We start from the raw sequence: 27,631 nt of genomic DNA, 5'->3' as shown, positions 1-27,631 counted from the left end.
CATAAAAGCACTTTTTTTCAGTGCCACTTTAACTTCAAACAGACACTAAATGAATGGTTATAAATCAAGGACTACCTGTAGAAGAGCTAAGACCTATCAGCTGAGTGACTTGTCAACTTTTCCACTTCATCCCACTTGGTTTTCTATTTTTTTTTCTATGTTTGCGGGTTTTGATGCTGATGGATGTAATTCCAGGGTTTCGCCTTGTAGCTTATCAGAAGTGACACAGTATTTTCACAGTAATTTATTGTTTTGTGGAAATTCTCCACACTGGGATGGTGAGGGGTAGGTGTACAAGGTCCTTCTTGACGTCTGTTTAACACTGTCCTTCCTGGGCCTTTCTTGGCAGGCGATGGTCATCTCCCTAAACCATTTACTGGGAAAAGGCTGGACTGATCAATTGAATGAATGAATGATTGATTATAATAACAACAATAATCATCATCATCATGCCAAACTACTGTGGGACTTCTGAATACAGACTGACAAAGTTTTGGAACACAACACCCTGGATATCACGATTGTGGAGAAGAAAAAAGTGTGGATCGTCGACAATGCCATACCTGGTGACAGCAGAATCGACGAGAAACAACTTGAAAAAATCACCAGATATCAGGACTTGAGAATCAAACTGCAGAGACTCTGGCATAAACCAGTGCAGGTGGTTCCAGTGGTACTCAGCACACTGGATGCTGTGGCCTAAAGACCTAAGCAAGCACTTAAAAACAATTGGTGCTGACAAAATCACCACTGGTCAGCTGCAGAAGGCTACCTTACTGGGATCTGCTCGCATAGTCCACTGATACATCACACAGTCCTAAACGCTTGAGAAGTGTTCGACTAGTGATTTGTGATACGAAACCCAGCAGTTATCTCGTTTGTTGTGTACACTGTTGTTTTTTTGTGAATAATAATCATAATACTCATAATCATGTTGTCAGAAATGAGACGGTGAAGTTCTTGTGGCACTTTCAAATACAGACAGATTGCCATTTGGAACACAACACGCCAGATATTACAGTTGTTGAGGGCCAAAGCATACAATTTATTGATATTGCTGTACTAGATGCCAGAATCGAAGAACAAGAACTGGAAAAAAATCATGATATGTTATGACCTGGCCATTAAAACTACATGGTTATGGGTAAAAACATGCAACAGTGATACCCATTGTCATCCGCGCACTTGATACCATGTCCAAGAATTTTTATAAAACACATCAAGATTTGTAGCTTCCCACAATAACACCAGCAGAACTACAAAAAACCCTGTGCTACTCGGAACATCGTATATTTTAAGACGATACTTGGTTGATACCTAGGACACTGGCAGCAACCAGTATCAACCATTAGCACCAGTCACTGGTATTTGTCATACATTTTTTAAAATGTTCATCCTTCCACTCCCCACTATCCTGTCAGAGCTGAAGAAGCTTCTTGGATGAGAAGCGAAACATCTTCAAAAGGAAAACCAAGAAAGTCCAGTTGCCTCCTGAAAAATACACCTTTAGGATTCCAGAGGTATTGATCTTCTGGTGCTACTTGGGTTAACCAAGAGAGTTTTTGCATGAACTATTAAGGCACATTTACTACACTAATATTTCCCCAAAAATCTCTTTCAAGCTCTTCTCCATACACGCAACCACAATGCACAAGAGAGATTTTGTAATGACGCCAGATAAGACCAGATAAGATTCTGAAAAAATAATGGTATCATCAAATTAAGCAAGTTGAAACCAGACATCAGGGGAATTAAGAGTTATACATTAAACTCTGGAGATGGTAACAGATCAGCGGTGTTACAATAAGGGTATAAAGCAGCAAAATCCAGGGAAAATAATGTTAGCCTTTGAAGGAATTGGACAAAAACCAATAGCATTTATACAATAGGGGAACATAGGATGACTTTTGCAGAGGGAAGGGATGAAGGAAAATATTTTAGAACTGTTTGCCCTAAATGGAGGAAAGCTAATAGAGAAAAAGGGCAACCATAAATAAAGTCAAGGATTGTTCAGTTCTTGATAGAAACAATGGAGATGTGACCAGGAGCAACTACAGGTAGTCCTCAAAGTATGACTGGTTGCATAGCAACCATTTGAAGTTACAATACCCCGAAAAGGTACTTATGACCTGCTTCCAAAGTTCCAACAGCCAAGTCTCCACATACACACCCGATCACGTGATTGCATTTTGGACACTTGGCAACCAGCCAACTTACACCTCTTTGCAGCACCCTGCGGTCACACGACCACAATTTAGAATATTTTTTTTAACTGCAAACTGGTATTCCCAGTTTTCGCCACACACACACACACACATCAGCAAGCAATGGGTTTGCTTAACAGCCACGAATCCACTGAACAAGTATTGTGAGTCGCTCAATGGACTTCTGCAAAAAAAAAATAGTAAAATTGCATCAGTCGCACGATGGCCTGGTTTATGACTGTCACAATTTATGATGGTAATGGGCAGGCTCCATTATGGCCCTAAGTGGAGAACTATCAGTAAAAAGCAGAACTGGGAACCATTTTAACTGCAGGAAGGAACTGAAGAAAGACACTTGGGCACCGACAGGTGTTTGCAACTGACAGCGATATTGTGGAAATGGAAACGAAGCAAGGCGGGTATGTGTGAATCAGGGGTGTCAAACTCTCAATGACATGTTGCTGTCATGTGACGTGTCACAACTTTTTTTCGTCCTTCGCTAAACTGGGGGCGGGGGGGGGGGAGGCGCAGCCAGCGCATGATGAATCAGGGCACAAGTTTGACCCCCCTGGCGTGAATCACAAAAAATAGAAATTAATTCAGACGTGTTTCTGTTCAGCTGCTGGTTTGGGTACGATGGAAGTTGCTGGATTAGATTCTTTCCTTTAAAAAGGGTGGATAAAGTAGGTAAAGCAAATAAAATCAAATGTGTACAACGAAATGGAAAAATGTGGTAAATATGCTCAAGCCCATCATTCCCAACCAGCAGGGAATCATGGGAATCGGGCGTTCCCAGAAGGGGTCTGCCGAGCATCAGGCAATGGGCTGAAGAAGGGACAGGGTGACCCAGCGAGCAGGATACCGAAGAACAATTTTTAAGGTAAAAGATTTTATTTTAAAACGTTGGAAGTGCAAAAATACAAGGCCAACTCTAAAATGGGAAGCAACTTTCCAGTCCCCGTCGTTGGCACGAGGCTCCGTTCCAAGGCAGAGACTGCGGTTGCACTTTAAACATGGGTGGCTGGATGGCTCTTCCCCTTCCTGGCGATCAGGCCATTCATTTCTCCTCTCGTCTTTGGATCCATCTCTGCTCACCTTCCGAGCAGGGAAGTGGGAAGAAGAGATCAACTAAGGAAACTCTTGGGAAATTCCAGCAAGACGAAGGGCGCAGGACGAGACTCCCAATCCATGGAATTTTGAGGAGGGGTGTGTGTGTGTGTAAATTTGGTTGTCTCCTCCTCCAAAGCAGTCACGGGGTACTCCTCTGCAGCTTTGGTGCCCCCAAATGTTACCTCTTCAGCTAGGACAGCTCAAGAAAGGGAACTAACCCAAACCCTGATCAAGGCCACGGATCCGGCGAGCCAATTGGATATCCTTGGGATGGAGGGTGACCCGTTTGGCATGGATGGTGCAGAGGTAGGCGTCTTCCAGGAGATGAACCAGAAAGGCTTCAGCTGCCTTGGGAGGAGAAACACAAGAGACAGAGGGACGTAAAGAATTAGAATTCTTTTATTGGCCAAGTGTGATTGGACACACAAGGAATTTGTCGTGGTGCAAATGCTCTCAGTGTAGATAAAAAGAAAAGATGCATTCATCAAGAGTCGAGAATCATAAGGTACAACACTTAATGTACAATAAGCAATCAAATCATACCAGGAGACAGTCAATATAAATCGTAAGGATACAAGCAACAAGGTTACAGTCACACAGTCACAAGTGGGAGGGGATGGGTGATAAGGAGTGATGAGAAGATTAATAGTAGTAGTAGTGCAGACTTTGTAAATAGTTGGACAGTGTTGAGGGAATTGTTTGTTTAGCAGAATGATGACATTTGGGGAAAAACTGTCCTTGTGTCTGGTTATTCTGGTGTGCAGTGCTCTATAGCGTCATTTTGAGGGTAGGAGTTGAAACAATTTACGTCCAGGATGTGAGGAGTCTATAAATATTTTCACAGCCCTCTTTTTGACTCGTGCAATATACAGGTCCTCAATGGAAGGCAGGTTGGTAGTAACTGTTTTTTTCTGCAGTCCTAATTATCCCCTGAAGTTTGTGTCTGTCCTGTTGGGTTGCAGAACCAAACCAGACAGTTATAGAGGTACAGATGAGAGACTCAATAATTTCTCTGTAGAACTAAATCGGCAGCTCCTTGGGCAGTTTGGGCTTTCTGAGTTGGCGCAGAAAGAACATTCTTTGTTGTGCTTTTTTTATGATGTTTTTGATGTTGGGTGTCTATTTTAGGTCATTTGATATAACAGAACCTAGAAATTTGAGGGTCTCTACTGTTGATACTGTGTTGTCTAGTATTCTAAGAAGTGGTAGTATGGGAGGGTTTCTTCTAAAGTCTACCACCATTTCTACGGTTTTGAGTGTGTTCAGTTCCAGATTGTTCCGGTTAAAGAGACAGAGAAAGAGAGGAAGAGAGAGAGGGAACACATACAGGGTTAATTTGGGAGCGTTTTCCCCACCTCCTGTCAGGCTAGACTTTGTGGCCTCTCTCAAACTGGCAGGAAAGTCTCCTAGCTTTACGTTTGCTGCCTCCATTACCAATCCACTTCCTACCCCTGTGATCCTACGATATTCCTCCAAAATAACAGGTGGGGACACGCAAAGCTCCTGGCACCCAAATTGTGCTGGGCAGAGAATGGCCGGTATGAGGTGGCTTGTGATCAAATGGTTCAGAATATGACATAGATCTAGAGGGGAGGAGTTTAGGCAGAAGGGTTTGCGGAAAGGGGGAGGAGTGGAAGAGAGAGGGGGAGGGAGGGAAAGAAGGAAGGAAGGAAGGAAGGAAGGAAGGAAGGAAGGAAGGAAGGAAAGAAAGAAAGAAAGAAAGAAAGAAAGAAAGAAAGAAAGAAAGAAAGAAAGAAAGAAAGAAAGAAAGAAAGAAAGAAAGAAAGAAAGAAGAAAGAAAGAGAGAGAGAGAGTTGTTGAGGATAAATGAGAGGACAGAATGAGGGTTTATATTAGATAAATATCTGATAAATAGATAAGACTGAAGAAAGTGGAGTGGAGGCGTAGCATGGTGTGGCATGAATGAGAATGGGAATTAGAATAGCACAGCACAGAACAGGAGGCAGCTTAGCCCAAAGAAGCAATGGGGACTTGGCAAATGTCTCTGTTAGGAATAACATAGGTTACCTAACGTAATTTGGGTAAAATAATATATATAAACTATGATAGTAAGTTTAAGTGTGTGTCACTTAAAACTGCAAAACATGTAATTTTGGGTGCGAACCGCCATAAGAGCGAGCAAGAGAACCTGACAATTGCTGACGATTGACTGGTTTGATGGATTGATCGTTTGTTAACTGCGTGTTTCCCTACTGCTGAGTTGCTGGAGGAAGAAAGGAGGTGTGACTTCTTCATATCTCTACTGTGAGGAGATATATTACTGGACTGATATTTGTAAGTTTACTGACCTCTTTTTCGACACTGGAATTTGCAACTGAATAAACCCCCGGATGGACTGAACTAGTAAATGATATATGGACTGTTTGACTATGCTATAACTCTTGCTGGAATAAACTATTTAATTAGCACTGTGTATCTGTTTTACTGAGTGTAAGCTACAAAAACATTTATCTCACATATTTTGCCTGCCTGCCTGACTGCCATGCAGATTCTGCTAGGGTGTATCCCTAACAGTCTCAAAAAGTAAAGACAAGGAGGCAAACAAAAGTACTTTTCAACTTGCAAGATTCTGGTTACTGTAATTGATAATAAAGCTAGGGTTAGCCCTCACAGTTGCTGCTTCCGGTCTAGAGTACTTTGAAGGGGTGATATCAATCTTGCATGTCCAAAAGCACATTCCCCCCACTCCCTCCTTTACCCTTACAGTCCAAGAAACTAGAGAGGGCCCTCCTGGGGCATTTGGCATGTCCGTTGTTCTACTCTGCAACTTCTTCTCCTTCTGTCTCTCAAGGACTTTCTCACAGAACCTCACGGGGAAAAGAATAAGAATGGGGGAACAGCGCGGGTGTGTGTGTGTCACCCATTCCTGTTCTTGAGATGAACCCTGTTCTCCCACTCAGCCCTGCCCAAGATCTTACCTCCTGCAAGGCAAGTAGTGCCATGGACTGCCACATCATGTCAACCCCTCGCGTAAATTCCAGGCAGATCTCCCGTACCTGTGGAGGGGTGCGAAAGACACAGAAGAGATGACAAGGGAGTTTCTTTCGTCCCAGGATGCGATGAGTAGCTCTGTTAAATCCTGTGGTCCGCTGGGAACTTATTCTCCTCCCTCCCCGCCTGGCAAATACAGGTGGTCCTTAACTTATGACCCCAAATTTACGTTGCCGAGTAATTTGGGAAGCGAGAGGTTTGTTAAGTGGGTTTTTGCCCCCCCGTTTTACGACTTTTCTTGCCACATTGGTTAAGTGAATCACGGTCGGGTTTCCACGTGATGAAATTCATTTAAAAAGAAAAGAACAAAGTCCATCTTTCAAAAAAGATTTCTTTTATTTAGGAAAGCATCAAATTGGCAAAGTCCATGTTAATTCCGGATCTGACACAACCCGGAATTACCCCCACAATATTAGAAGTTAGAAACACACACACACTGCACCCAAAGTCACATTCTCCAATAGAAGTAATTCAACGTTGCTTGATGTCGTAAATCTCCATCTCAAGGGGCCTAAGCACAGAACAGCTTGTTTCCCAAAACAACTCTCTTTTATCTCCACTCCTCCCCACCTTAGAGAAAGAAAAAGAATATATACTAAAACAAACTGAAATGGCTATACTTATGTCAATTTCGTGCTTGACAATCACCGTGTCAGGTCTCCAACAAATCCACCCCCATTCAAACCAGAAGTCTCTAGCCGCATCTCTCAGAGTTTAAAGAAAATTTATTAGGAGTGAACATGCCGGTGCTACCTGGGTGTAGCCAGCACATCATTCATTTCACCCTTGACCCTGGTCTTCCCGCTACCCCCTGGATGTATATTCTCCAATGGGACACATCCATAGCCAAGAGTCATCAATCATGCTCTCCAGTAATAATCTTGCGTGCCAGAAGCTTTGGGCTGCCTAGCAACTATCTGAAGCATTCCAGGAATGCACTGCTTTCCCCCGTTCCCTTTCTACTGGCAACTAAAAAGACCAAAGAAGTATTTTTATTATTTTAGTTGACATACTGCAGTCGTTAAAATAGTGACATGGTTGTTAAGTGAATCTGAGCTCCCCTATGAACTTTGCCTGTCACAAGGTTGGAAAAAGGGATCACAAGACCCTTCATAAATGGAACTGCAAATTCCATCCTCTCCAGCCAACGTAAGACTGTGTTGAGTTTGATTCCTGGCAGAAGGAAATGGTTAGCCATTGCCTTTCTCTGGTTTTTTTGTTTTGTTTTCTTTTTAATTTTTCACCAGAGTTTTGCACGTTTAGGAATTCCCATATAAATAATAACATGATCTGAATCTATTTTATTTTTTTCTTCATCAGCCAAAGTCGGTAGGTGCTGCCATCTGCTGGGATGTCTTTGGCACTTGTGTGGGTTTTAAATCAAAAGGCAGGTAGTCCTCGACTTATAACAGTTCATTTAGTAACCATTCAAAGTTACAAAGGTATTGTAAGAAGTAACTTATGACCATTTTCACATTTACAACCATTGCGGCATCCCCATGGTCACATAATCAAAATTCAGGTGTGTGTGTGTGTGTGTGTGTGTGTGTGTGTGTGTGTGTGAGAGAGAGAGAGAGAGAGAGAGAGAGAGAGAATATCAGATCATGTTATTGTTTATATGGAAATTCCTAAACATGCAAACTACAGTGAGATTTTTTAAAAAAAAAATCACACACTCACACATGTATTTGTATGCGTATATATGTATGCGGGCGTAGCAATAACACTTAGACTTACATACCGCTTTACAGCTCTCTCTAAGTGGCTTACAACAGTGGTCACCAACCGGTGGGCCGGGGATCACTGGTGGTCTGTGAGAAAATTTTGGTGGTCCGCAGAGAAAGTCACCCCCAAAGCAATTAATCCAGGCTGCGCGGGAACACAAGGCTGTGCCACCCACATGGCCCAGGGGAACACAAGGCTTGTCGCTTGCACTGCGAACAACACAAGATAGTGAGGAAAGAGGGGAAAGGACGGAGAGGGGGGAATTTGCCCCACGCGCCTGGCCTGGCTACCGGGCTGCTGTTTTCTGCTTCTTTCTTCTGCTTTTGGCTGCATGCAAGGAAAGCAGCAAAAGTCTTTCTTTCTCCCCTCCAAACTCCACCAGAAATGAGTCTTTGGGACCCTGCAAGGCATCCTGCTCCAAGAGGCTGCGCTGGCAAAGACTCATTTCTGGTGGAGTTTGGGGGAGAGAAAGAAAGACTTCTGCTGCTTTCCTTGGATGAAGCCAACAGTCTCTCTCTCTCTCCCCCACCCTGAGAACGGAGCTGGAGATAGTATCCTGCGATCCTAAACAGAGAATGATTGATTGGTAGGAAAATGGGGTGGAGAATTTTCCTGCAGACTTTTGCGGGGATTTTCTCAGAGTCTCTGGTCCGTGGGATTTAAAATTATGAGTTTGGTGGTCCCTGAGGTCCAAAAGGTTGGCGACCCCTGGTTTACGGAGCCAGCATCTTGCCCCCAACAATAGCGAATTGGAAAATCTGTACCACATGGGTGGGCTCTGGATCCTTTTGAATTTTTACAGGGGTGGCGATGTTAAAGGAGCATTTGGGTATCTTACAGAGAATCACGAAATGCACAACAATTTTATGAAAGATCCTTGGGAATCTCTGAGCTTGGTGGTTTTCTTGCAGACGTTTTGCAGGTAACATCACCAGTGCAAAAAAAAAAAAAAAAAAAGTATTCAATAAGTAATAGTTTCATTTTGGACACCGCGGCATCTAAGTAGGCCATGGTTGAAGGAAAACAAAACAAAATAAATCAGGGTGGACGGTCAACTTACCACACGAGCAAAGGGAAGCTTGGCAATTAGTAGATCAGTACTTTTTTGATACTTTCTGATCTCCTGCAAGGCTCGCTGGCCAGGCCTGTATCTCCTCCTTCTCCGAGGACTTGCTGGATAGGACATAAAAGTGGGGGAGGGGGTTAACAAAGGGAAGATGACCCCCAAGAGGAAAAGAGGTTTCAGTTCAGTAGTTCCCAACTTTGAGGGCTTGGAATTCTGGGAATTTGAAGTCCATGCATTTTAAAGTCACCAAGATTGAGAACAGCTGCCTCAGCAGCCCAAAACTGCCAGATATTTATATGGATCAGCTTCCCCTATGCCAGGGGTCAGCAACCCATGGCTCTGGAGCCGCATGTGGCTCTTTCATCTCTCTGCTGTGGCTCCCTGTCACTAGTTGGCTCCACAATAGATAGGGCTTTTGGTTAGACAGGTAGAAGAAAAAGAATGCCGTGCTAGGAAGAGACTCCATGGTGGGGGGAAACAGACTTCCGGTCACCTCCAGAATTGAAGGGGGGGGGGGCAGCTTGCAGTTACAACCTTTGTGGCTCTTTGAATGCTTAAAGTTGCCAACCCCTGCCCTATGCCATCATCATCTCCAGGCAGTACAGGTAGTCCTCACCTTACAAAGGTTCATTTAGTGACCGTTCAAAGTTAAAACAGCCCTGAAAAAAAGGGACTCGTGACCATATTTCACACTTACAACCTTTGTGGCAGATCATTCCGATTGTGTGATCAAAATTCAGATGCTTGGTAACTGGTTCACACTTACAACCGTTATTGTCTCCCAAAAGGTCATGTGATTCCCTTTTTACAATGTTTTGGCAAGGAAAATCAACGAGAAAGCCAGATTCACTTCAACGGCACCGAAAAAAGGGACTTGTGATAACCAGGGTGGGATACAAAATAAACACAGGCACAAAAACAGGTGAAGCCCCTTTAATTCCTTCAGCTTGGCTTTAAAGCTCCAAATATCCTTGACCGGAGACAAAAAATTCCCCCACAAACAGTTGCAAAAAAGGAGGACATGCCATTCAAACTAAAAATACCTATAATTATAAATAGAAAAAAACAACACAAACCGTACTGAAGCCATTAAGGAAACCAGGCAAGATAAGGGCTTGAAGACCTCCCCAGATATCGGAATACACACTGGGAAGGACGCCAAACTTGGATAAGAACGAACAGACTAGAAATATTTTCAGACTTTGTTTCCAGCACTAGCCCATACGCACGTCCGGCCTTTTAAGCAGTCCTCACAGCTGCAGCCCATGAAAGAAAGAGCCTCTGATCAAGGCCCTTTCCTCCCCCATAGACCATGCCATTCACATTTCTTCCTTATCCTCTCCTCCCTGCATACCCTAGGATGGAGAGGGGATGGGCCTAGGTCTTCCTCTGACTGCCCAGCTGACCTGTGCCCCTTCCCCAGTTTCCTCCACAACCTCCAGAGCCACACTTCCATTTCCTGTCAGCTGTCCTTCCTCTCCCTCAGAGTCAGACTCCAACAGGGGTATGACAGGACTTGTGGCCGTTTTTCAGACTGACAACTCTCGCAGCTTCCCCACCATCATGTGATCGAAATTCAAATGCTGGGCCACTGACTCATATTTATGACTGTTGCTGTATCCCTGGGTCATGTGATCCCCTTTTGCAAATTCCTCACAAAGACAACGGGGAAGCCAGATTCATTTACAAACCAGGTCACTAATTTGACAACTGCGGCGATTTACTTAACAATTATGGCAAAAAAAAGGGTCACAAAATGGAGCCATAGTCACTTGAACAACTGCCTCGCTTAACAACAGAAATGTTGGGCTCCGTTGAGGCCATAAGTTGAGGACTACCTGTATATCACTGTTCATAAATTGAGGGCTTCCTGCAAGTCAACCTCTCCAAAGCTTTGAAGTGGGGTAACTTGCCCAGACTGCCCCACACCTGAAAAAGTCTCTTTCTTTCTATTTTTTTTTTGTTGTTGTTGTTGCTGTTGCTGTTGGTTTGAAGCCTTTTCTGGCCTCCCAGAGGCTTGGAAAAAGCCTCTGCAAGGCTTTTCATGCCTAATTATAGGCCCGTTTTGTCACTTCCTGTAATACGGGAAGTGACGAAACGGGCCTATAATTTGGCCTGAAAAGCCTTGCAGAGGCTTTTTCCAAGGCTCTGGGAGGCTGAAAAAGGCCTCAAACCAGCCGTAAAATCAGCTGTGAGGCGCAATGCAGGTAAGGGTGTGTGTGCGCACACATGCACAGGGGGCGTGGGGGAGGAAACATTGCATTCTGGGTGCTGGCACGCGAGTGCATGCATGCTGGTTCACGTGCAACTTTGGGCACAGGAGCCCCAAAAGGTTAGCTACCACTGCCCTATATCATCTCAGACAAATGGTTGTCCAGTTTCTTTTTAAAAACGTCTACTCTTAAGATCACCCACAACTTCTAGAGGCAAGTCGAATTAAAGAAATTTCTCCTTAATTCTAGGTTGCTTCTCTCCTTCATTAGTTTCCACCCATTGCTTCTTCTCCTGCCTTCAGGTGCTTTGGAGAATAGCTTGACTCCTTTTTCTTTGTGGCAGCCCCCCGAGATATTGGAACACTGCAAACATTGTCATCCCAGACACAGACTCCAGAGAATAATTAAGACTGTAGAAAAAGCGATTACCACCAACCTGCCTTCTATCGAGGGCCTGTATAATGCTTGACTCAAAAAGAGGACTGGGAAAATATTTACAGACCCCCTCACATCCCGGACATAAACTGTATCAACTCCTTCCCTCAAAACAATAGAGCACTGTAGAGCACTGCACACCAGAACAACTAGACAAAAGAACAGTTTTTTCCCCACGAATGCCATCACTCTGCTAAACAAATAATTCCCTCAACACTATCCAACTATTTACAAAGTCTGCATTACTGTTACTGTTAATCTTCTCATCACTCCTTATGACCCATCCCCTCCCACTTGTGACTGTATGAATGTGACTTTGTCGCTTGTATCCTTACAATTTATATGGACTGTCTCCTAGTATGATTTGATTACTTATTGTACCCTATGACTATTATTGTGTTGTACCTGATGATTCTTGACGAATGTATCTTTTCTTTTATGTACACTGAGAGCATTTGCACCAAAAGAAATTCCTTGTGTGCCTAATCACACTTGGCCAATAAAGAATTCTGTTCTATTCTATTCTATTCTATTCTTATTCTACTCTACTCTACTCTATTCATTCTTCTTTTTCACTAGACTTTTGGTTCCAGTCAATGATCCATATTTCTTACCTGCTGCTTGTTGTGGGGGTTGCCTCAGTCCAGGACGACGGGGAGAGGTTTGCCTCCCGCGTGGCGATCCTCCAGATTGGTGGCGGCGGGAAGGAGGGGTCGAAGGGATTCTTCTGGTGCCAGATGATGGAGAACGCCGCATAGTGCCTGGCCAAGAAAAGAACAAAAATATTACCTCTTGACAATTCCTGACCGGTCATCTGAGATTCAGGAGTAGAGCTTGTCCTTGACTTATGACAATTGAGCCCAGAATTCGCACTGCTAAGTAAGACAGTTGTTAAATGAGCTTTGGGCCCATTTTACCACCTTCCTTGCCATGGTTGTTAAGCAAATCAGTGCAGTCGTGAATAAAACAGTTGTAAAGTAAATCTGGCCTCCCCACAGACTTTGTCAGAAGGTCACAAAGGACGATCATACAGGATACTGCAACCGTCATAAATGTAAACCAGTTGCCAAGTCTCTGAATTTTGATCACGTGACCATGGGGATATTGCCAGGGTTATGTGAAAAATGATCATGTCTCTTTCTTAGTGCTTCTATAACTTTGAACAATCACTAAACAAAAGGTTATAAGTCAAGGATTTGTCATTTTGGCTACAAAAGGTAAGCTACCTTTGTAGCAATTGATGGTCCTTTTAAATTCCGTTTTCAAACCATTATAATGACATAGCATATCAAATCCTACAAATCTAGGACTAGCAGATCAGCTAGTCATAACCCACAAGACTGTTAGATGGTGGGACATATTGTCTGACGATTTTTCAGATTTTTGTAACTCTAAGTGACCTGATTGGGGTGCAAAAAAGTGTTAGCATAATTAGCACATACTCAGCGTTGTTATGATTATCTACAAGCTCAGTTGGGTCCAGAATTTCTGTGTTTAACCAAGGCATATCTTCTTAGTTACATGGAACAATATTAAAGCAACTGAAGATGATTTCTTGACACATTGGTCAACTAGCTTCCTGATATATTTAAGATTGGTTTTAAAACCAATTTCTAACTTTGATTAAAAAAAAATACCAAGTGTATCACAGTAGTGATTAAGGAGCTGGGACAAGGGTCAGGAAGACGTACCTAATTTCCACTTGAACAGTTTCTCAACCTTGGCAGATTCTTGATGTCTCCACCAGATTTATCAGCAATACCAATGCGGGCAGGGAATTCTGGGGAATGTAGTCCACCTATTAGGAAGTTACAAGGTTTGGGGAACTGTGCGCATAAGTCTATGGAGTTGAGTGGGCAGCTTAGGGCCAGCCACTTTTTCTCAGCCCAGCCCACCTTGCAGGATTTTGAAAGAATAAAGAGCAAGAATCTTTCCCCACAAGTGAATGGGGAAAGTATTTTTCAGGGATTATATGAGCAAGAAACCAGGCCTTTGGCAATTTGGATGGGTAGATTCCAACATTAGCAGCTGCGCTTGCAAACATGGGCAGAAATGCTGAAACTCCCTTAAGAAGTTGTTTGTTTGTTTTTTAAAGAGAAAGGTTTTATTTCTGTTAATGATCCACCCTACAAGTCTGCTGAATAGTTAGTAAACCATACCCTAGCGGATGAGTTGTTGGGATTAAACGAGGGAAGCTGCAAAAAAGTACTGGAGACAGATGCAGACATGGGTGGAACCAACGGTGGGGGAGTGTATTCCATTTAAACCGGATTTTTTTTTCTCCTAGGAATATCAGAAGGATATAGGAAGGATTTAATTTATTTAATAGTACATGTATTGACAGCGGCTAGAATAATACAGGCGCAATACTGGAAGAAGGAAAGCATAGCAACAGAGATTCCGACAGAACATTATAGCATGTGCAGAATCTGATAGGTTAACCCTAGAATTAAAAAAAAAACAAGGGGGAATCTGAATACTATGAAACGTGAAATTAATTCTGTCAATGGTTGCATAGAAGAAGGCAAGATCGGAACATAAGGAGCTATGATGATTACAATAATTAGTAAACAATGTAACAAACAAGGAGAGTGTGAATGGTGAAATTATATATTTTTCTTAAGTTTTCACGGGTACTTACATGTATGGCATTCAGCTTTGTTCCGGTATTTCCCCACGTCATTGTAGTTGTGCTTTTAAAGTTGTAGCAACGTTTTGGCAGAATCTCATCTGCCATCATCAGGCTTCAGAAGACACAAGCCTGAAGATACAAGCCTGAAGATGATGAATGAGACTTCATGGAAACATTGCCTGGATACTTCCAATCTTACGCGGGAGAAAAGCCGAATAACCAAAGATCTATCTATCTATCTATCTATCTATCTATCTATCTATCTATCCACCTTGTAACTTCCTAATAGGTGGACTACATTCCCCAGAATTCCCTGCCCGCATTGGTATAACCATTGTAAAGCCAGAACGGCTGCACAGTATTGTATTCTTATAATTTAAAAAAAAAAATAGAAAAAAAACCGAGGGGAGTTCAAGGAACTGTTTCCTAGAGGTTCCCGGAAGAAACAGTTACCTGCAATTAATTAATCGATGCCATTAATTTGTTCATACCTGGGTAGCAAAATGCCGACACAGCAGCCAAACCTCTGTCTTGGTATGCCTGAACACCAAAGCGGATTTTTTACGGGAGCGATCCTAATTCAGACCTCAGGCTGGCCAAGGATGCTGAATACAGACGTCGGCCAGGAATAAGCTACCATTCCCGCAAATACTCCACAGCTTGCAGAAAGTTGCGGGGGATAGAAGTTGCCGACGACGACGACAGCAATTCAGTGCCTCTCCGTGACGTCACAATGGCAGGGATTCCTGGCGGTGACGCCACAATGCTCGGAAATTCCAAATGGGATTCTCACGAGGGGCGGGGGGGGTAGCGAGCCCCTTCCTCCTTCCCATCCGCTACATTCGATCCTCGCGCCACACTTTCCGGGCCCCGCCCCTCGCTTGAGACAGCCAATCCACTCTTTCAGAAAAGGCGTTCGAATCTTCCAGGAGGCGGGCCAGGGCTGACCGAATCTCCCAATGAAGAGGCGGGCCCGGGACACATGGGCGAGGGAAGGGGGAGAAGCCTTAGTTTCGCCTTCATTTTGGAGGTCGATTGATTGACGCCTGGCGTAAGAAGGACCCGAAGCCAATAGGCGGACCACAGTACCTTCCTCCTCCCCGCCCCGGCAGGAATGCTGACTCTGCCCTTCGAATCCGTCGCTGTCAATTGGGCCGTTTGAATGTCGCTGCTATCCAATCAGAGGGCGAGAAGGGGAAAAACGCACCGTTGCTATTGGCGCATGCGTTAACACGAGTGTCCGTTAGTCACCACAAGTTGGCGTCCTTCGAGCGCCATCAAGCCAGCGGCAGCGGATAAGGGGAACAGTAGTCTTAACACAGGGATTCCCCCAACCTCTGGGCCGAGGCCCAGTCCCGGGGCCCCACAAGGAAGGAATAGGTTCCTTTTACCCCTGGAAATCAGAACTGGCTGTCCGGAGGTAGTTTACTTGGCCCTGAGCCCTTAGAGGCAGCTATGAACATGAAATAATTTAGCTATTTGGGGTTGTTCTTCTTCCAGCCTACCTCATAGGGTTGTTTTGAAAATAAAACTGAGAAAAGTTCTCTACAGTTAAGTCAGTCCCTTGACTTACGGCCACAAGGGAGCCCAAAATTTATGTTGCTAAGTGAGAAATTTTTGCGCCCCCCCCTTGATTACTTTTCTTGATGCAGTTGTTCAGTGAATCACTGCAGTTGTTAAATTTAGTCACATGGTTGTTAAGTGAATCTGGCTCCCCACCCCCATTGAGTGGGCTTGTCAGAAGGTTGCAAAAGGAGTGACCTGGAGACACTACAACTGCCCTAAATGCGAATAAGCAGTCAAGCATCTGGTAAATCAGGTGACTTGTGGGGAGCGCTGCAACGGTTGTAAGTCTGAAAAATGGTCATAAGTCAACTTTTTTCAGTGCCGTTGTAACGTTGAACAGTCACTAAGTGAAATGGTTAAGTTGGATGACTACCTTTAAAAGGAAACAAAACCTGCACCTAGTGTTCATCGGCTTCGACACTTGGCTCAGATCCGAATTGGGAACAACACTTGCTTACTGTTTCTCCAAACTCAGCAAGTCTAAGATGTATGGACTTCAAATGCCAGAATTTCCCACCCACCTCTGCTGGATTACAGGAGCTGAAGTCAGAATCAGAACAGAGCTGGAAGGGACCTTAGAGGTCTTATAGTCCAGCCTCCTGCTCAAGCAGGAGATCCTACCTATACTGTTTCAGACAAGTGACTGTCCAGTCTGTCCAACCTCTGTCCAGACTGCCCAATCTCTTCTTAAAAACCTCCAGTGATGAATCAGAATCAGAATAGAGTTGGAAATTAGTAGACCAGCAAAATACTGTGGACATATTTAGATTTCAGCAAGGCATTTGACAAAGTAGATCACAACCTACTTCTTAGTAAGCTAGAAAAAAGTGGAATAGATAGCACCACTACTAGATGGACTCGCAACTGGCTGGCAAACCATACGCAATGAGTAGTCCTTAATGGGTCTAAGTCTACATGGAGGGAAGTAAGCAATGGGGTGCCAAAAGGTTCTCTTAGGCCCAGTACTCTTCAATATCTTCATTAATGACTTAGATGAGGGAATAGAAGGGGAACTTGCCAAATTTGCAGATGATACTAAGCTGGCAGGAATAGCTAACACCCAAGAAGATAGGCTCAAGATCAAGATGGATCTTGACAGACTGGAACACTGGGTCGTATCTAACAAAATGAAATTCAATGTAGAAAAAAGTAAAGTCCTACACTTAGAGAAGAAATAACCAAAAGTACACATATAGACTTTGTGAAACCAGGCTCAATAGCAGGAACTGTGAGAGGGATCTTGGAGCCTTAGTGGAGAACCAGCTAAATATAAGCCAGCAGTGTGCAGCAGCAGCCAAAAAAGCTAATGCAATCCTAAGTTGCATTAACAGAGGGATATAATCAAGATCAAGGAAGGTACCAATACAACTCTATAAAGCCTTAGTAAGACCACACCTAGAGCACTGCATCCAATTTGTTCACATAGAAAAGATGTTGAGACTCCAGAAAGAGTACAGAGAAGAGCAACCAGGAATGATTAGGGGACTGGAGGCTAAAACATACAACGAACGGTTGCAGGAACTGGGCTTGGCTAGTAAAGAGAAGGACCAGGGGAGACATGATAGCGGTCTTCCAATATTTGAGGGGCTGCCACAGAGAGGAAGGGGGTCAAGCTATTTTCTAAAGCACCTGAAGGCCAGACAAGGAATAATGGATGGAAACTGAACAAGGAGAGATTCAACCTGGAAATAAGGAGAAACTTTCTGACAGAACAATCAACCAACGGAACAGCTTTGCCCTCGGAAGTTGTGGGAGCTTCATCACTTGAGACTTTCAAGAAGAGTTTGGACTGCCATCTGTCAGAAATGGTGTAGGGTCTCCTGCTTGGGCAGAGGGTTGGACTAGATGACCTACAAGGCCCCTTCCAACTCTGATTACCTGTTATCTGGAAGGGATTTTGGAGGTCTTCTAGCCCAGTCCCTGCTCAAGCAGGAGACCCTCTACCATTTCATACATTCTGTCTCTTCTTAAAAACCTCCAGTGATGAAGCATCCACAACTTCTGAAGGCAAGCCGTTCCTTTGGTTAACTTCCCTCCCTTTTAGGAAGTTTCTCCTTAATTCCATACATTTTAAAGTTGCTGAGGTGGAGAACCATTGCTCTGGCTCAGGGCTCTGCAATCTTAAACACTTAAAGAGCCATTTAGTTCCATTTCCCACAGAAAAGACAAGACCGTGAGCCAATAATTTTAACAACCGGTGTGACTGGGTGGGCATGGCCAACTCGATGTCACTTAGTCCCACCCAGTCACCTCCTGCTCTGGAATATGGAGTGAGTCTCCATCCCACGCCATCCCCCTTACCTTCTCAGGCCAGATGAGGAGTGATGGGAAAGGGAGGGGCCATCCAGTAGTGGAATCAGCTGACAGGGAGCCGCAGCAGAGGGCCAAAAGAGCCACAAATGGCTCCAGAGCCACAGGTTGCAGACACCTGCTCTAGCTCAAAATGATAGCTTTCATGACCCTCATAGAATTAAAAAATTGATAATTAGGAATCAGCAGAAGGTAGCCATTTGTAACACTCCCATTTCTTTGTTAAAAAGCAAAATAAAATGAAGTCCCTTCCGCCCACCCCTCTTCTGTTCCATTCTTCAACAAGCAAGACAAAATAAAAGTGACCTCAATATAAGGGGGACTGGCATCAATTTAACACAAAACTTTCTGTTTACTCCTCAGTGTAAGTATAAATGCAACATTTATGATTTCTTGCATTTATGTTCTAATCCCTTTGGTGCTGGAGGAAAACTCATGGGTATAGAAGAAGAGAATTGTCAGACTAAAACACAACACAGTTCATTTTTCTTTTCCACATTTTGGTTCATAAACAGAGCTGAAAAAAATGCTTCAGATCAAAAAATGCCATTTTGACATTTTAAAGCCCGACTTTTAAAGACGCCAACTCTGCAAACTTTTTATTTAATCTGCATACAGACATTAATCTCCATTTATCTCATCTCACATGAAAGTGTCATATTTCAATATTTTGGGCTTAGGGGTAAAAACTGAAAATAATTCTTTTTGAATGTAACATTGAAATAAATGTATGACAATAAAATAATTATACTAACAAAACAGCTCTGGATGTACAAAATAATACAGGTAGTCCTAGGCTTACAACAGTTCATTTAGTGACCGTTCAAAGTTACAAAGGCACTTTAAAAAGCGACTTATGACCATTTTTCACACTTACAATCTTTCTAGCATCGCCATGATCATATGATCAAAATTCAGATGCTTGGCAACTGGTTCATATTTATGACCCTTTTTACAACCTGACCAGCAAAATCAGCAGGGATGTTAGGTATACACCCTAGCAGAATCTGCACGGCAGTCAGGCAGTCAGGCAAAACATGTGAGATACACGTTTTTTTGTAGCTTACACTCAATAAAACAGATACACAGTGCTAGTTAAATAGTTTATTCCAGCAAGAGTTATAGCATAGTCAAAAACAGTCCATATATCATTCACTAGTTCAGTCCGTCCGGGGATTATTCAGTTGCAAAGTCCAGTGTCGAAAAAGAAGGGTCAGTAAACTTACAAATATCAGTCCAGTAATATATCTCCTCGCAGTAGAGATATGAAGAAGTCAAACCTTTCTTCCTTCGACGTTCAGCAACTCAGCAGTAGGGAACACGCAGTTAGCAAACCATCAATCCATCAAACCATCAATCGTCAGCAATCCAGCAGGTTCTCTTGCTCCCTCTTATGGCGGTTTCACACCGCACCAAAATTACATGCTTTGCAGTTTAAAGTGACACACACTTAAACTTACTATCATAGTTTATATATATTATTTTACCCAAACTACGTTAGGTAACCTTGTTATTCCTAACAGGGGAAGCCAGATTCACTTCACAACCAGGTTACTAACTTATCAACTGTAGTGATTCACTTCACAACCGAGGCAAGAAAGGCCATAAAATGGGGCAAAACTCGCTTAACAAATGTCTCACTTCACGCCAGACATTTTTGGTTCAATTGTGGCCATAAGTCAAGGACTACCTGTATTTCAAAATCCCTTATTTTTGAATCCTTATTTCTGTATCAGCTTTTGCTACTTTGCCTTGAGGTTCTCCTCTTGCAGCTGATGGTAGGAGACAGAACCACAGCTCCCTTGCTTAGGGCAGTCCTGAAGCAGTTCGTTCCATAGGTGGAAGGCATAGACATTTGGGTGAGATACCGACGTTTGGTACCGTAAGGAGCCCCAGGCTGCTCAGCTGGTTTGAACTGAGGTAATGGAATGTGAGGCAACTGGCAGTTGGAACAGAGGGGAAGGTCATAAGTATCCCTAGGGAGCTTCGTCATAAGAGAGGGTTGGTAAGTGACTGTCCTAAGTCCAGCACTACCTGTACTAAATTGGGAACTGTCACAAAGTTGGAACTCAGGTTGCTTGCAATGATTTACAGATGAAGAAAGTCAGCACCCACCCCTCTCCCAGAAGAATGAAATATTTTGAGAAATATTATAAAGGCAGAATATTATGCCGCCCTGGATGAGAAATGGGGGAAACATGGTTTTTTTTTTAAAGCAACTCCCACTTTCTTAATAGCCCCACCAGATATTTTGTGTCCATTAGGAAAGACTGGGCCAGCCTATCTACCCTGTTTCTCCAACAATACGGCCTCTCCCAATAGGAAGTCCCAGCATGTTTTATAGGCATGAAATGAAATAAGCCCCTCCCCCCAAATTAAGGCCTATATTAAAACATGCGAAATGGGGGGGAATGGTGGGGGGGCTTGCTGTTAGGAAGTACTTTTGTTGCACACCCGGATATGGTGCTGCCTGTGTTGACCCCGATACGAAGTGCCCCACTAACACCGAGGTCAACATCCAAGCCGTCGCTGCCTGCCCGAAGATGCAAGGGGAGGGAATTAAGTCACCCCCAAAAAGACGGCCTAGCCATTTTTTCGGGGCTCATAAAAAATAATAAGATCCAGCCTTATTATATGAGAAACACGGTACAAAACAAAAGATTATCCTTCAGGGTAAAGTTATTCAGCCACAATAGGAATTGCCCAACAAGCCCCTTCATTGCATCAGCCAAACTTCAACCAAACTTACCTCAGACACACTCCTAGGATTTGTACATGGCCCCATGGGAGTCTGACAACAGCCAGTAGAATACATGTTCTTGCACAAGAACAGGAAGTTCAAGTGCAAAGCCCAAGAGAAGATACACATACCCCCCCCCCCCCACACACACACACTCAACTCCATGTGATCAGCTGCTCAAAATCCACGTGGTTCTGCTTCATTAAACCTTTCCAATCAGCCTCCATGTTTCCAGTGTTTTTCTCCTCGCTTGGAACTGAAGCAGAGGGATGTTTATTCCAACACAAAGATGAACTTTTGAATCAATGAGCAGGCTACATTTGCAAACTACATCCTGAAGTATTCAGGCTTTCCGAGAATGATCTTTGTCTTCTATGCATGTTTTCCGACCACCTATTACTCCTAAATGTATGAAGTTAGTTAAGCCCTTATTGTCGCCCAAACTTGCTAAGCAATCAACCCCCTTCCTATCCCATGCCTTTGCTACTCCCTTACCTTGTTATCCAAAAATCACAACATAGCCATAAAACAGGACATTAATTGAGTGGAAACAACATTCGAGAGAGGATGTCAAAATGAGCTTGAATTAGATACATTCTTACCCTAGGGTGGGCTTGACTATTCCCTTCGTTTATGGAGACTTAACAGATTATTGTATTTTTTCAGACACACCTAGGTTTAGAGCAGTGGTCTGCAGAAAAATGGCACTCCCAAACAATTAATCCAGGCTGTGCAGGAACACAAGGCTTGTGTCACTTGCACTGCGAACAACACAAGGTAGTGAGGGGAGGGGGCAAAGGGTGGAGGGGGGTGGAATTTACCCCACTCACCCCACGCACCAGGCCTGGCCACTGGGCTGCTTCTTTCCACTTCTTTCTTCTTCTGCTTTTTTCTGCACACAATGAAAGCAGCAAAAGTCTTTCTCTCCCCCAAACTTTACCAGAAATGAGTCTTTGGGACCCTGCAAGGCATCCTGCTCCAAGATACAGGATCCATCGCTGCAACAAGTCTCACAAGGACTCCTTTCTGGCCGAGTTTGGGGGAGAGAAAGAAAGACTTCTGCTGCTTCTGCTGCTTTCCTTGCATGAAGCCAACAGTTTCTCTCTCTCTCTCTCTCTCTCCCTGAGAACAGAGCCGAAGTTGGTATCCTGCGATCCCAAATCAAGAACGATCAATCGGTAGGAAAATGGGGTGGGGTGTGGCTATTCCACCATTAAGCAGACATTGTCAAACACGGATACAGGGATGTTCGCACGTATCTAAAGACCTTGTTTTAGCCAACTGAAAAATGTTTCAATATCACGAAACACTGACTGTTGTTACTTTTCTTCTCAGTACACGTTAGCCCAGTATGATAAGCATATTTGCAAGCTTGCAAACTATCACATACTTTGTTCTTTGTTCTTTGTTTATGATCTTCTTCCATATAAGGTAAAACTCTGCTACCCCCTGTGTGCTCCCCCACCCGCTTGAAAGAGGTTAATAAATGAGGTTTGTACAGAGCACCCGAAGCTTTTCAGCTCCTTCTCCAGGTCCCCCTCCTTCTCCTCCTTCTCCTCCTCCCCCTCCTCCTGCTGCGGCTGCTGCTGCCTGGTCAATTCCATCTGCCTCGGGTGTGAAGTGCTCCCTCCTATGAAAACAATCGGATGTCTGGTGTCTGTTATTGGTATTCACCCTTGCGAGGGTCCCTCTAAACTTCTTCCCTGCGGGGAATTCCATAGGCAGCGAAAGAACGCAGACGGAACAACGGACCAGTCGCTCGCTGCGACAGTGGGGGATTTTCCTCCAGACTTTTTTAGGGATTTTCCCAGGTTCTCTGGTCTGTGGGATTTAAAATTATGAGTTTGGTGGTCCCTGAGGTCCAAAAGGTTGGTGACCTCTGGGTTTAGAGGAGGAAAATGAGAGAAAAAAATATTCTGAACCAAATGGTGTAGTAATATATTTAATAAATTATAGCAGAATAATATTTCAACCATGTAAAGTCAACAGTGGTATTATTTAATAAATTATTTATACCAGAATAATATTTCAACCATGTAAAGTCAACAGTGGTATTTAATAAATTAATAAATTATAGCAGAATAATATTTCAACCATGTAAAGACAACAGTGATGTTTAATAAATTAATGAATTATAGCAGAATAATATTTCAACCATGTAAAGACAACAGTGATGTTTAATAAATTAATGAATGGTAGCAGAATAATATTTCAACCATGTAAAGTCAACTGACTAAGAACCCTCATCATAATTAACACATCAGGAGATATTTTAAGGTTCAAGCACTCTTCTAATTTTCCGGAAACCTCGAGAACTCCTCCTTGCTAGTGTCAGAATTCATGAAGCTCAGTTCCTCACAATCACTGGTATCACTTTCTTCGCTATCTTCATATATGATACTATCTTCAGTTCCATCGAAGGCGTTGCTGATGCCACATTTTTTGAATGATCGTGCAATGATTTCGTCCTTCACTGAGTGCCATGATGTTTTAACCCATTCACTAACTTTGAGTGATAGTGGGCCTCTTCATTCGTCCAGTAGATGTCAGATCATGGTTACCAGCAGCTATCCATTTGTTCCACTCTTCTCGCATATAGACTTTAAATGGTTTGTTAATGGAAACATCAAGAGGTTGCAACTGGCTGGCAAGACCGCCAGGAATTACAGCTAGATGAGTCTTCACTTCTTTAAATCTTTTTGTGTGTGTGTGGTTTTGGTAATATGTGCCCTAAACTGGTCGAGCACTAATAAAGCAGGTTTTATTCAGAAGCCCTCCAGGCCGTTTGGACCACATTTTTTCAACCCATTCTCTCATTTCATTTTTGTCCATCCATCCTTTCTCATGAACATGCACAACAATTCCTTTTGGAATCATTTCTTTTGGAAAGGTTTTCCTTTTGAAAATTAACATCGGTGGCAATTTGGTGCCATCTGCACAGCAGGACAATACAATCGTGCAACGTGTCTTCTCATGTCCTGAGGTTTTCTCGTTTAAGCTTTTGGCACCTTTCAGATCAACAGCCTTATTAGGTGGCACATCAAAGGTTAGCGGGACTTCATCCACATTCCCAATTGGCCCCATTTCAAAATTATTTTTCTTCCTAGCATCAATTACCAATTTATGAAAAGACAAAATTCATATTCTTTTGGCATTGTTTGCGCAATTCAAGTTTTGGTGCGCATAGCAAGGCCATATCGCCACATAAATCTGTAGCACCAGGATAGTGATCCAGTAAAATCCCGAATGCCTTTCCGCTCCATGCAATGCGTTTGGCTTCATATATTACCAATTTTGTAGAAACTGCGAAGCCATTATTCCGGTGACGTGTGATCCATTCTTTCATGTCCACCTCTAACTGTGGCCACTTTGCAGCAAGCCCACGAAAATTGTGCTTGCTTTTATCTTTTACTTTTTGCAGCTGATCCCACCTGTTTCCTCCACTCTCTTATCATTTTTTCAGTTGGAGGTGGCCCAAAATGTTTCTCCGCTGCTCTGTTTTCCATGTTCCTCAGCATATTTTACTACTTCTAGTTTAAAAGAAATTGTACATGCTTGTCTTTTCTGCTTTGACATCCTGGTACCAGTATGTAGCGTGAGGAGGTGCCGTACTCTTTTTCTGCAAGAAAGAACTGTTAGTAATGAGCATTGTAATGAGAGCACTATAGTTGAGAACATCAAGGAATGACACACTATTATAGGGGATCTGCTGCAGACATGCTTCTTATGGGGGGACATGTTTAAGATAGCAAAAGCATCTAGCAAGGCTCCCACAAGCCAGGCAGCTGGGATTGCCAACTTGCCTCCCCAACCAGTGCGTTTGTGCACAAGGCTTCCCCACTGCGCCCTGCTAATGGATCCTGGGCGCTGCACTGCAATGGAAAGGCCGGCACAAGGGAAATACAAGGAGCAAGGAAAGAGGAGAAAGCGGCCTCCTTCCCTCAAGCTGGCCCCATCTATTGCATCGATGGCTTAGTGAGGGGCAGAAAGCCATGCCATGCCTAGCGATGCGGGGGAAAGCTAAGCAGGCAGCAATAAAATGGCAGCAAGCTGGCCATTTCCCTCAAGCTGGCCAACGGCAAAGCCAAGAAAGAACTGCCAGGAAGAAGCCAGTTGGTCCGGGAGTTGGGCACCCTGTATAAGTACTCTGTAGGAGATTACATAATAGCGTGGCCACATCTTAAAATAAAAGAAAAGTGAGCAAAGAATATAATATACAAACTATATGTGATAATCTATATTATTGTATGATCATCTATCTTATGGAAAAATTGCAGCCTCTTATATTGTATTTATTTACGGTATTACTTTGTTGAGTCAAACTTTTATTTTTTTATGCTTCTATTATGATAATAACTTGAAACCATTCCCTACATAGGTGACTCCTCTTGCTATCAAAAATGACTAAATATCCTGCATTCGTACACTGTACTGTACTGCATTGGGGTTTATTTCTAACCATAGAACAAACCATATCTCAGTTATGAGATATATCAGTTATATCTTTATTATGGTTTGTTGATGCCCACTCCTCCTCCTCCTCTTGCAAGCCTGGTCCTTGCCCACCTGGCGCTCCTTGCGCGCCCCTCCCCACGAAGGGATCCCCGCAGCCCGGGCGTAAAGGATGTCTGGAGACCAGGAAAAGGGGGAGGGGGGGCGCGGGATGGGCAGGAAACTGGGCTCCCAACCCCCTCCCCACCCCCGCCGCTTTCCTGCCTCCTCTCTAGGCGCAAGAGAAAAGCTCTCTGCGTTTAACCCCTTCGCTGCAGCCGCTGCTGGGGAGGGGGCGATTGGGGCCGGGACCCCGCCAAAGTGGGGAGGGAGAGAGAGAATGAATTACTGCAACAGTAAAAGAAACTTGCACGCACTAATCCACAGCTGCAATATGTGCAGATTAGGAAGGCATTCCCTTTTTCTACTGATGGAATTAGATATGCCCAAAGCTGAAAAGAAAACTAGGCAGGGGTGTGATAGGACGACACAATAGTGCTGTTTCACATTGCCAATCTAACCGAAGGGACTTCATGGAACCCACTTCACCAACTGAGATCAGGAATAAGGGAGGAAAAACGTCACATGGGAACATTTTCTGTCTCTAATTGCACTAATTTCCAGAGATTTCAGATGGGAAGAAGAGGCAAAAATGAAGAGGTTCAGAACAATGCTTATTTTTGGTTTGATGGACCGCAACATATTTAGCCCTGAAGGTGGTTTGAAACAGCCATTATCTGATTTCTTAGCAACTCTCTTCTGTTACTAATGGAGTCTACACTAAAGCTCCTGTTTATAGTTCATTGTGTCACAAACACAAGCTTTTGGAGAAGCACCTAAGATGCTCAAAACTTTGTAATTCTACCATTGCAAAATATGACCTTAAACTTAAAGAATTATATATTTGAGGGCGGGGGTGGAGGGAAGAAGGGAGAGAGAGGAGAAACAGGGAGGGAGGAACATGCAGAAAAGCCCTCCATTAGGTAGACAATGGCTAAATGGTTATATATCTATCCATCAATAGATACAGATTAACAGAGTTGGAAGGGACCTTGTAGGTCATCTAATCCAACCCCTCCCCCCACCCAAGCAGGAGACCCTACACCATTTCTGACAGATGGCACTCCACTCCCTTCTTGAAAGTTCCCAGTGATGAAGGTTCCCAAACTTCCAAAGGCAACTTCTGTTCCATTGCTTGATTGTTTCCGCTATCAGAAAATTTCTCCTTATTTTCACCTTCAATCTCTCCTTGTTCAGTTTCCATCCATTATTCCTGGTCTGGCATTTGGGTGCTTTGTAAAATAGCTTGACCCCTTCTTCTCTGTGGCAGCCCCTCAAATATTGGAAGACTGCTATCTTGTCTCCCCTGGTCCTTCTCTTCACTAACCAGCCATGCCCAGTTCCTGTAAGCATTCTTCATATGTTTTAGTCTCCAGTCCCCGAATCATCCTGGTTGTTCTTCTCTGTACTTTTTCTAGACTCTCAACATCTTTTTTATAATGTGGTGATCAAAACTGGATGCAGTTCTCTAGGTGTGGTCTTACTAAGGCTTTATAGAGTGTTGTTAGTACCTCACTTGATCTTTATTTTATTTATTTATTTTTGTCAATTGCTTACAAGATAATAGGTATAAGTAAAAACATAGTTATGAATACATGGATACCTATAAGAAAAAGAAAAAAGAAAAGAAACAATAGGACAGGGACGGTAGGCACGTTGGTGTTCTTATGCACGCCCCCTACAGAACTCTTAGCAAAGGGGTGAGGTCAATAGTAGACAGTCTCAGGTTAAAGTTTTTGGGGTCTGGGGAAGAAACCACAGAGTCAGAGTTTTCCAAACATTGACCACTCTGTTGCTGAAGTCGTATTTCCTGCAATCAAGTTTGATGCAATTAACCTTGAGTTTGTATCTATTGTTTGCTCTTGTGTTGTTATGGTTGAAGCTGAAGTATTCATTGATAGGTAGGACATTGCAATGTATGATTTTATATACTATACTTAGATTGGACCGAAGGTGGCGTAGTTCTAGGTTTTCTAGGTCTAGAATTTTGAGTCTGGTGGCATAAGGTATTCTGCAACTAGTAGAGGAGTGGAGAACTCTTCTTGTGAAATATTTCTGGACTTTCTC

The 27,631-nt window shown here is 43.4% G+C and overlaps 1 protein-coding gene and 1 long non-coding RNA gene across 4 annotated transcripts; both read right to left on the bottom strand.

The window, feature by feature from the left end:
- Positions 1-121: 121 nt before the first annotated feature.
- Positions 122-15,458, bottom strand: CENPA (centromere protein A). 3 transcript variants are annotated; one of them, XM_087923264.1, is made up of 6 exons: positions 14,889-15,457; positions 12,380-12,526; positions 9,112-9,224; positions 6,254-6,331; positions 3,533-3,662; positions 122-376 (listed from the first exon to the last, which is right to left on the bottom strand). In XM_087923264.1, exons 2-6 carry the CDS (start codon positions 12,519-12,521, stop codon positions 357-359), a joined length of 483 nt encoding a protein of 160 aa, XP_087779390.1. In that variant the 5' UTR covers positions 12,522-12,526; positions 14,889-15,457; the 3' UTR covers positions 122-356. The 3 variants fall into 3 exon arrangements, with proteins under 3 accessions (XP_087779390.1, XP_087779391.1, XP_087779392.1); XM_087923265.1 differs by lacking the exon at positions 122-376 and adding an exon at positions 2,173-2,233 and having other exon boundaries at positions 14,889-15,458; XM_087923266.1 differs by lacking the exon at positions 122-376 and having other exon boundaries at positions 3,077-3,662; positions 14,889-15,449.
- Positions 15,459-23,172: 7,714 nt separating this feature from the next.
- On the bottom strand, positions 23,173-25,710 carry LOC148126516 (uncharacterized). Its single transcript, XR_015741384.1, has 2 exons — positions 25,580-25,710; positions 23,173-24,632 (listed from the first exon to the last, which is right to left on the bottom strand). It is a non-coding gene; the product is annotated as an uncharacterized LOC148126516 (long non-coding RNA).
- Between the last annotated feature and the right edge of the window lie 1,921 nt (positions 25,711-27,631).

The sequence above is a fragment of the Pseudonaja textilis genome, chromosome 2, assembly GCF_049901715.1.
Source record: "Pseudonaja textilis isolate UNSWEBS1 chromosome 2, rPseTex1.2, whole genome shotgun sequence".
NCBI classification, from domain to species: domain Eukaryota; kingdom Metazoa; phylum Chordata; class Lepidosauria; order Squamata; family Elapidae; genus Pseudonaja; species Pseudonaja textilis.
Note: the sequence above shows the minus strand (reverse complement) of the source record. Positions and strands in the feature narration are given on the sequence as shown.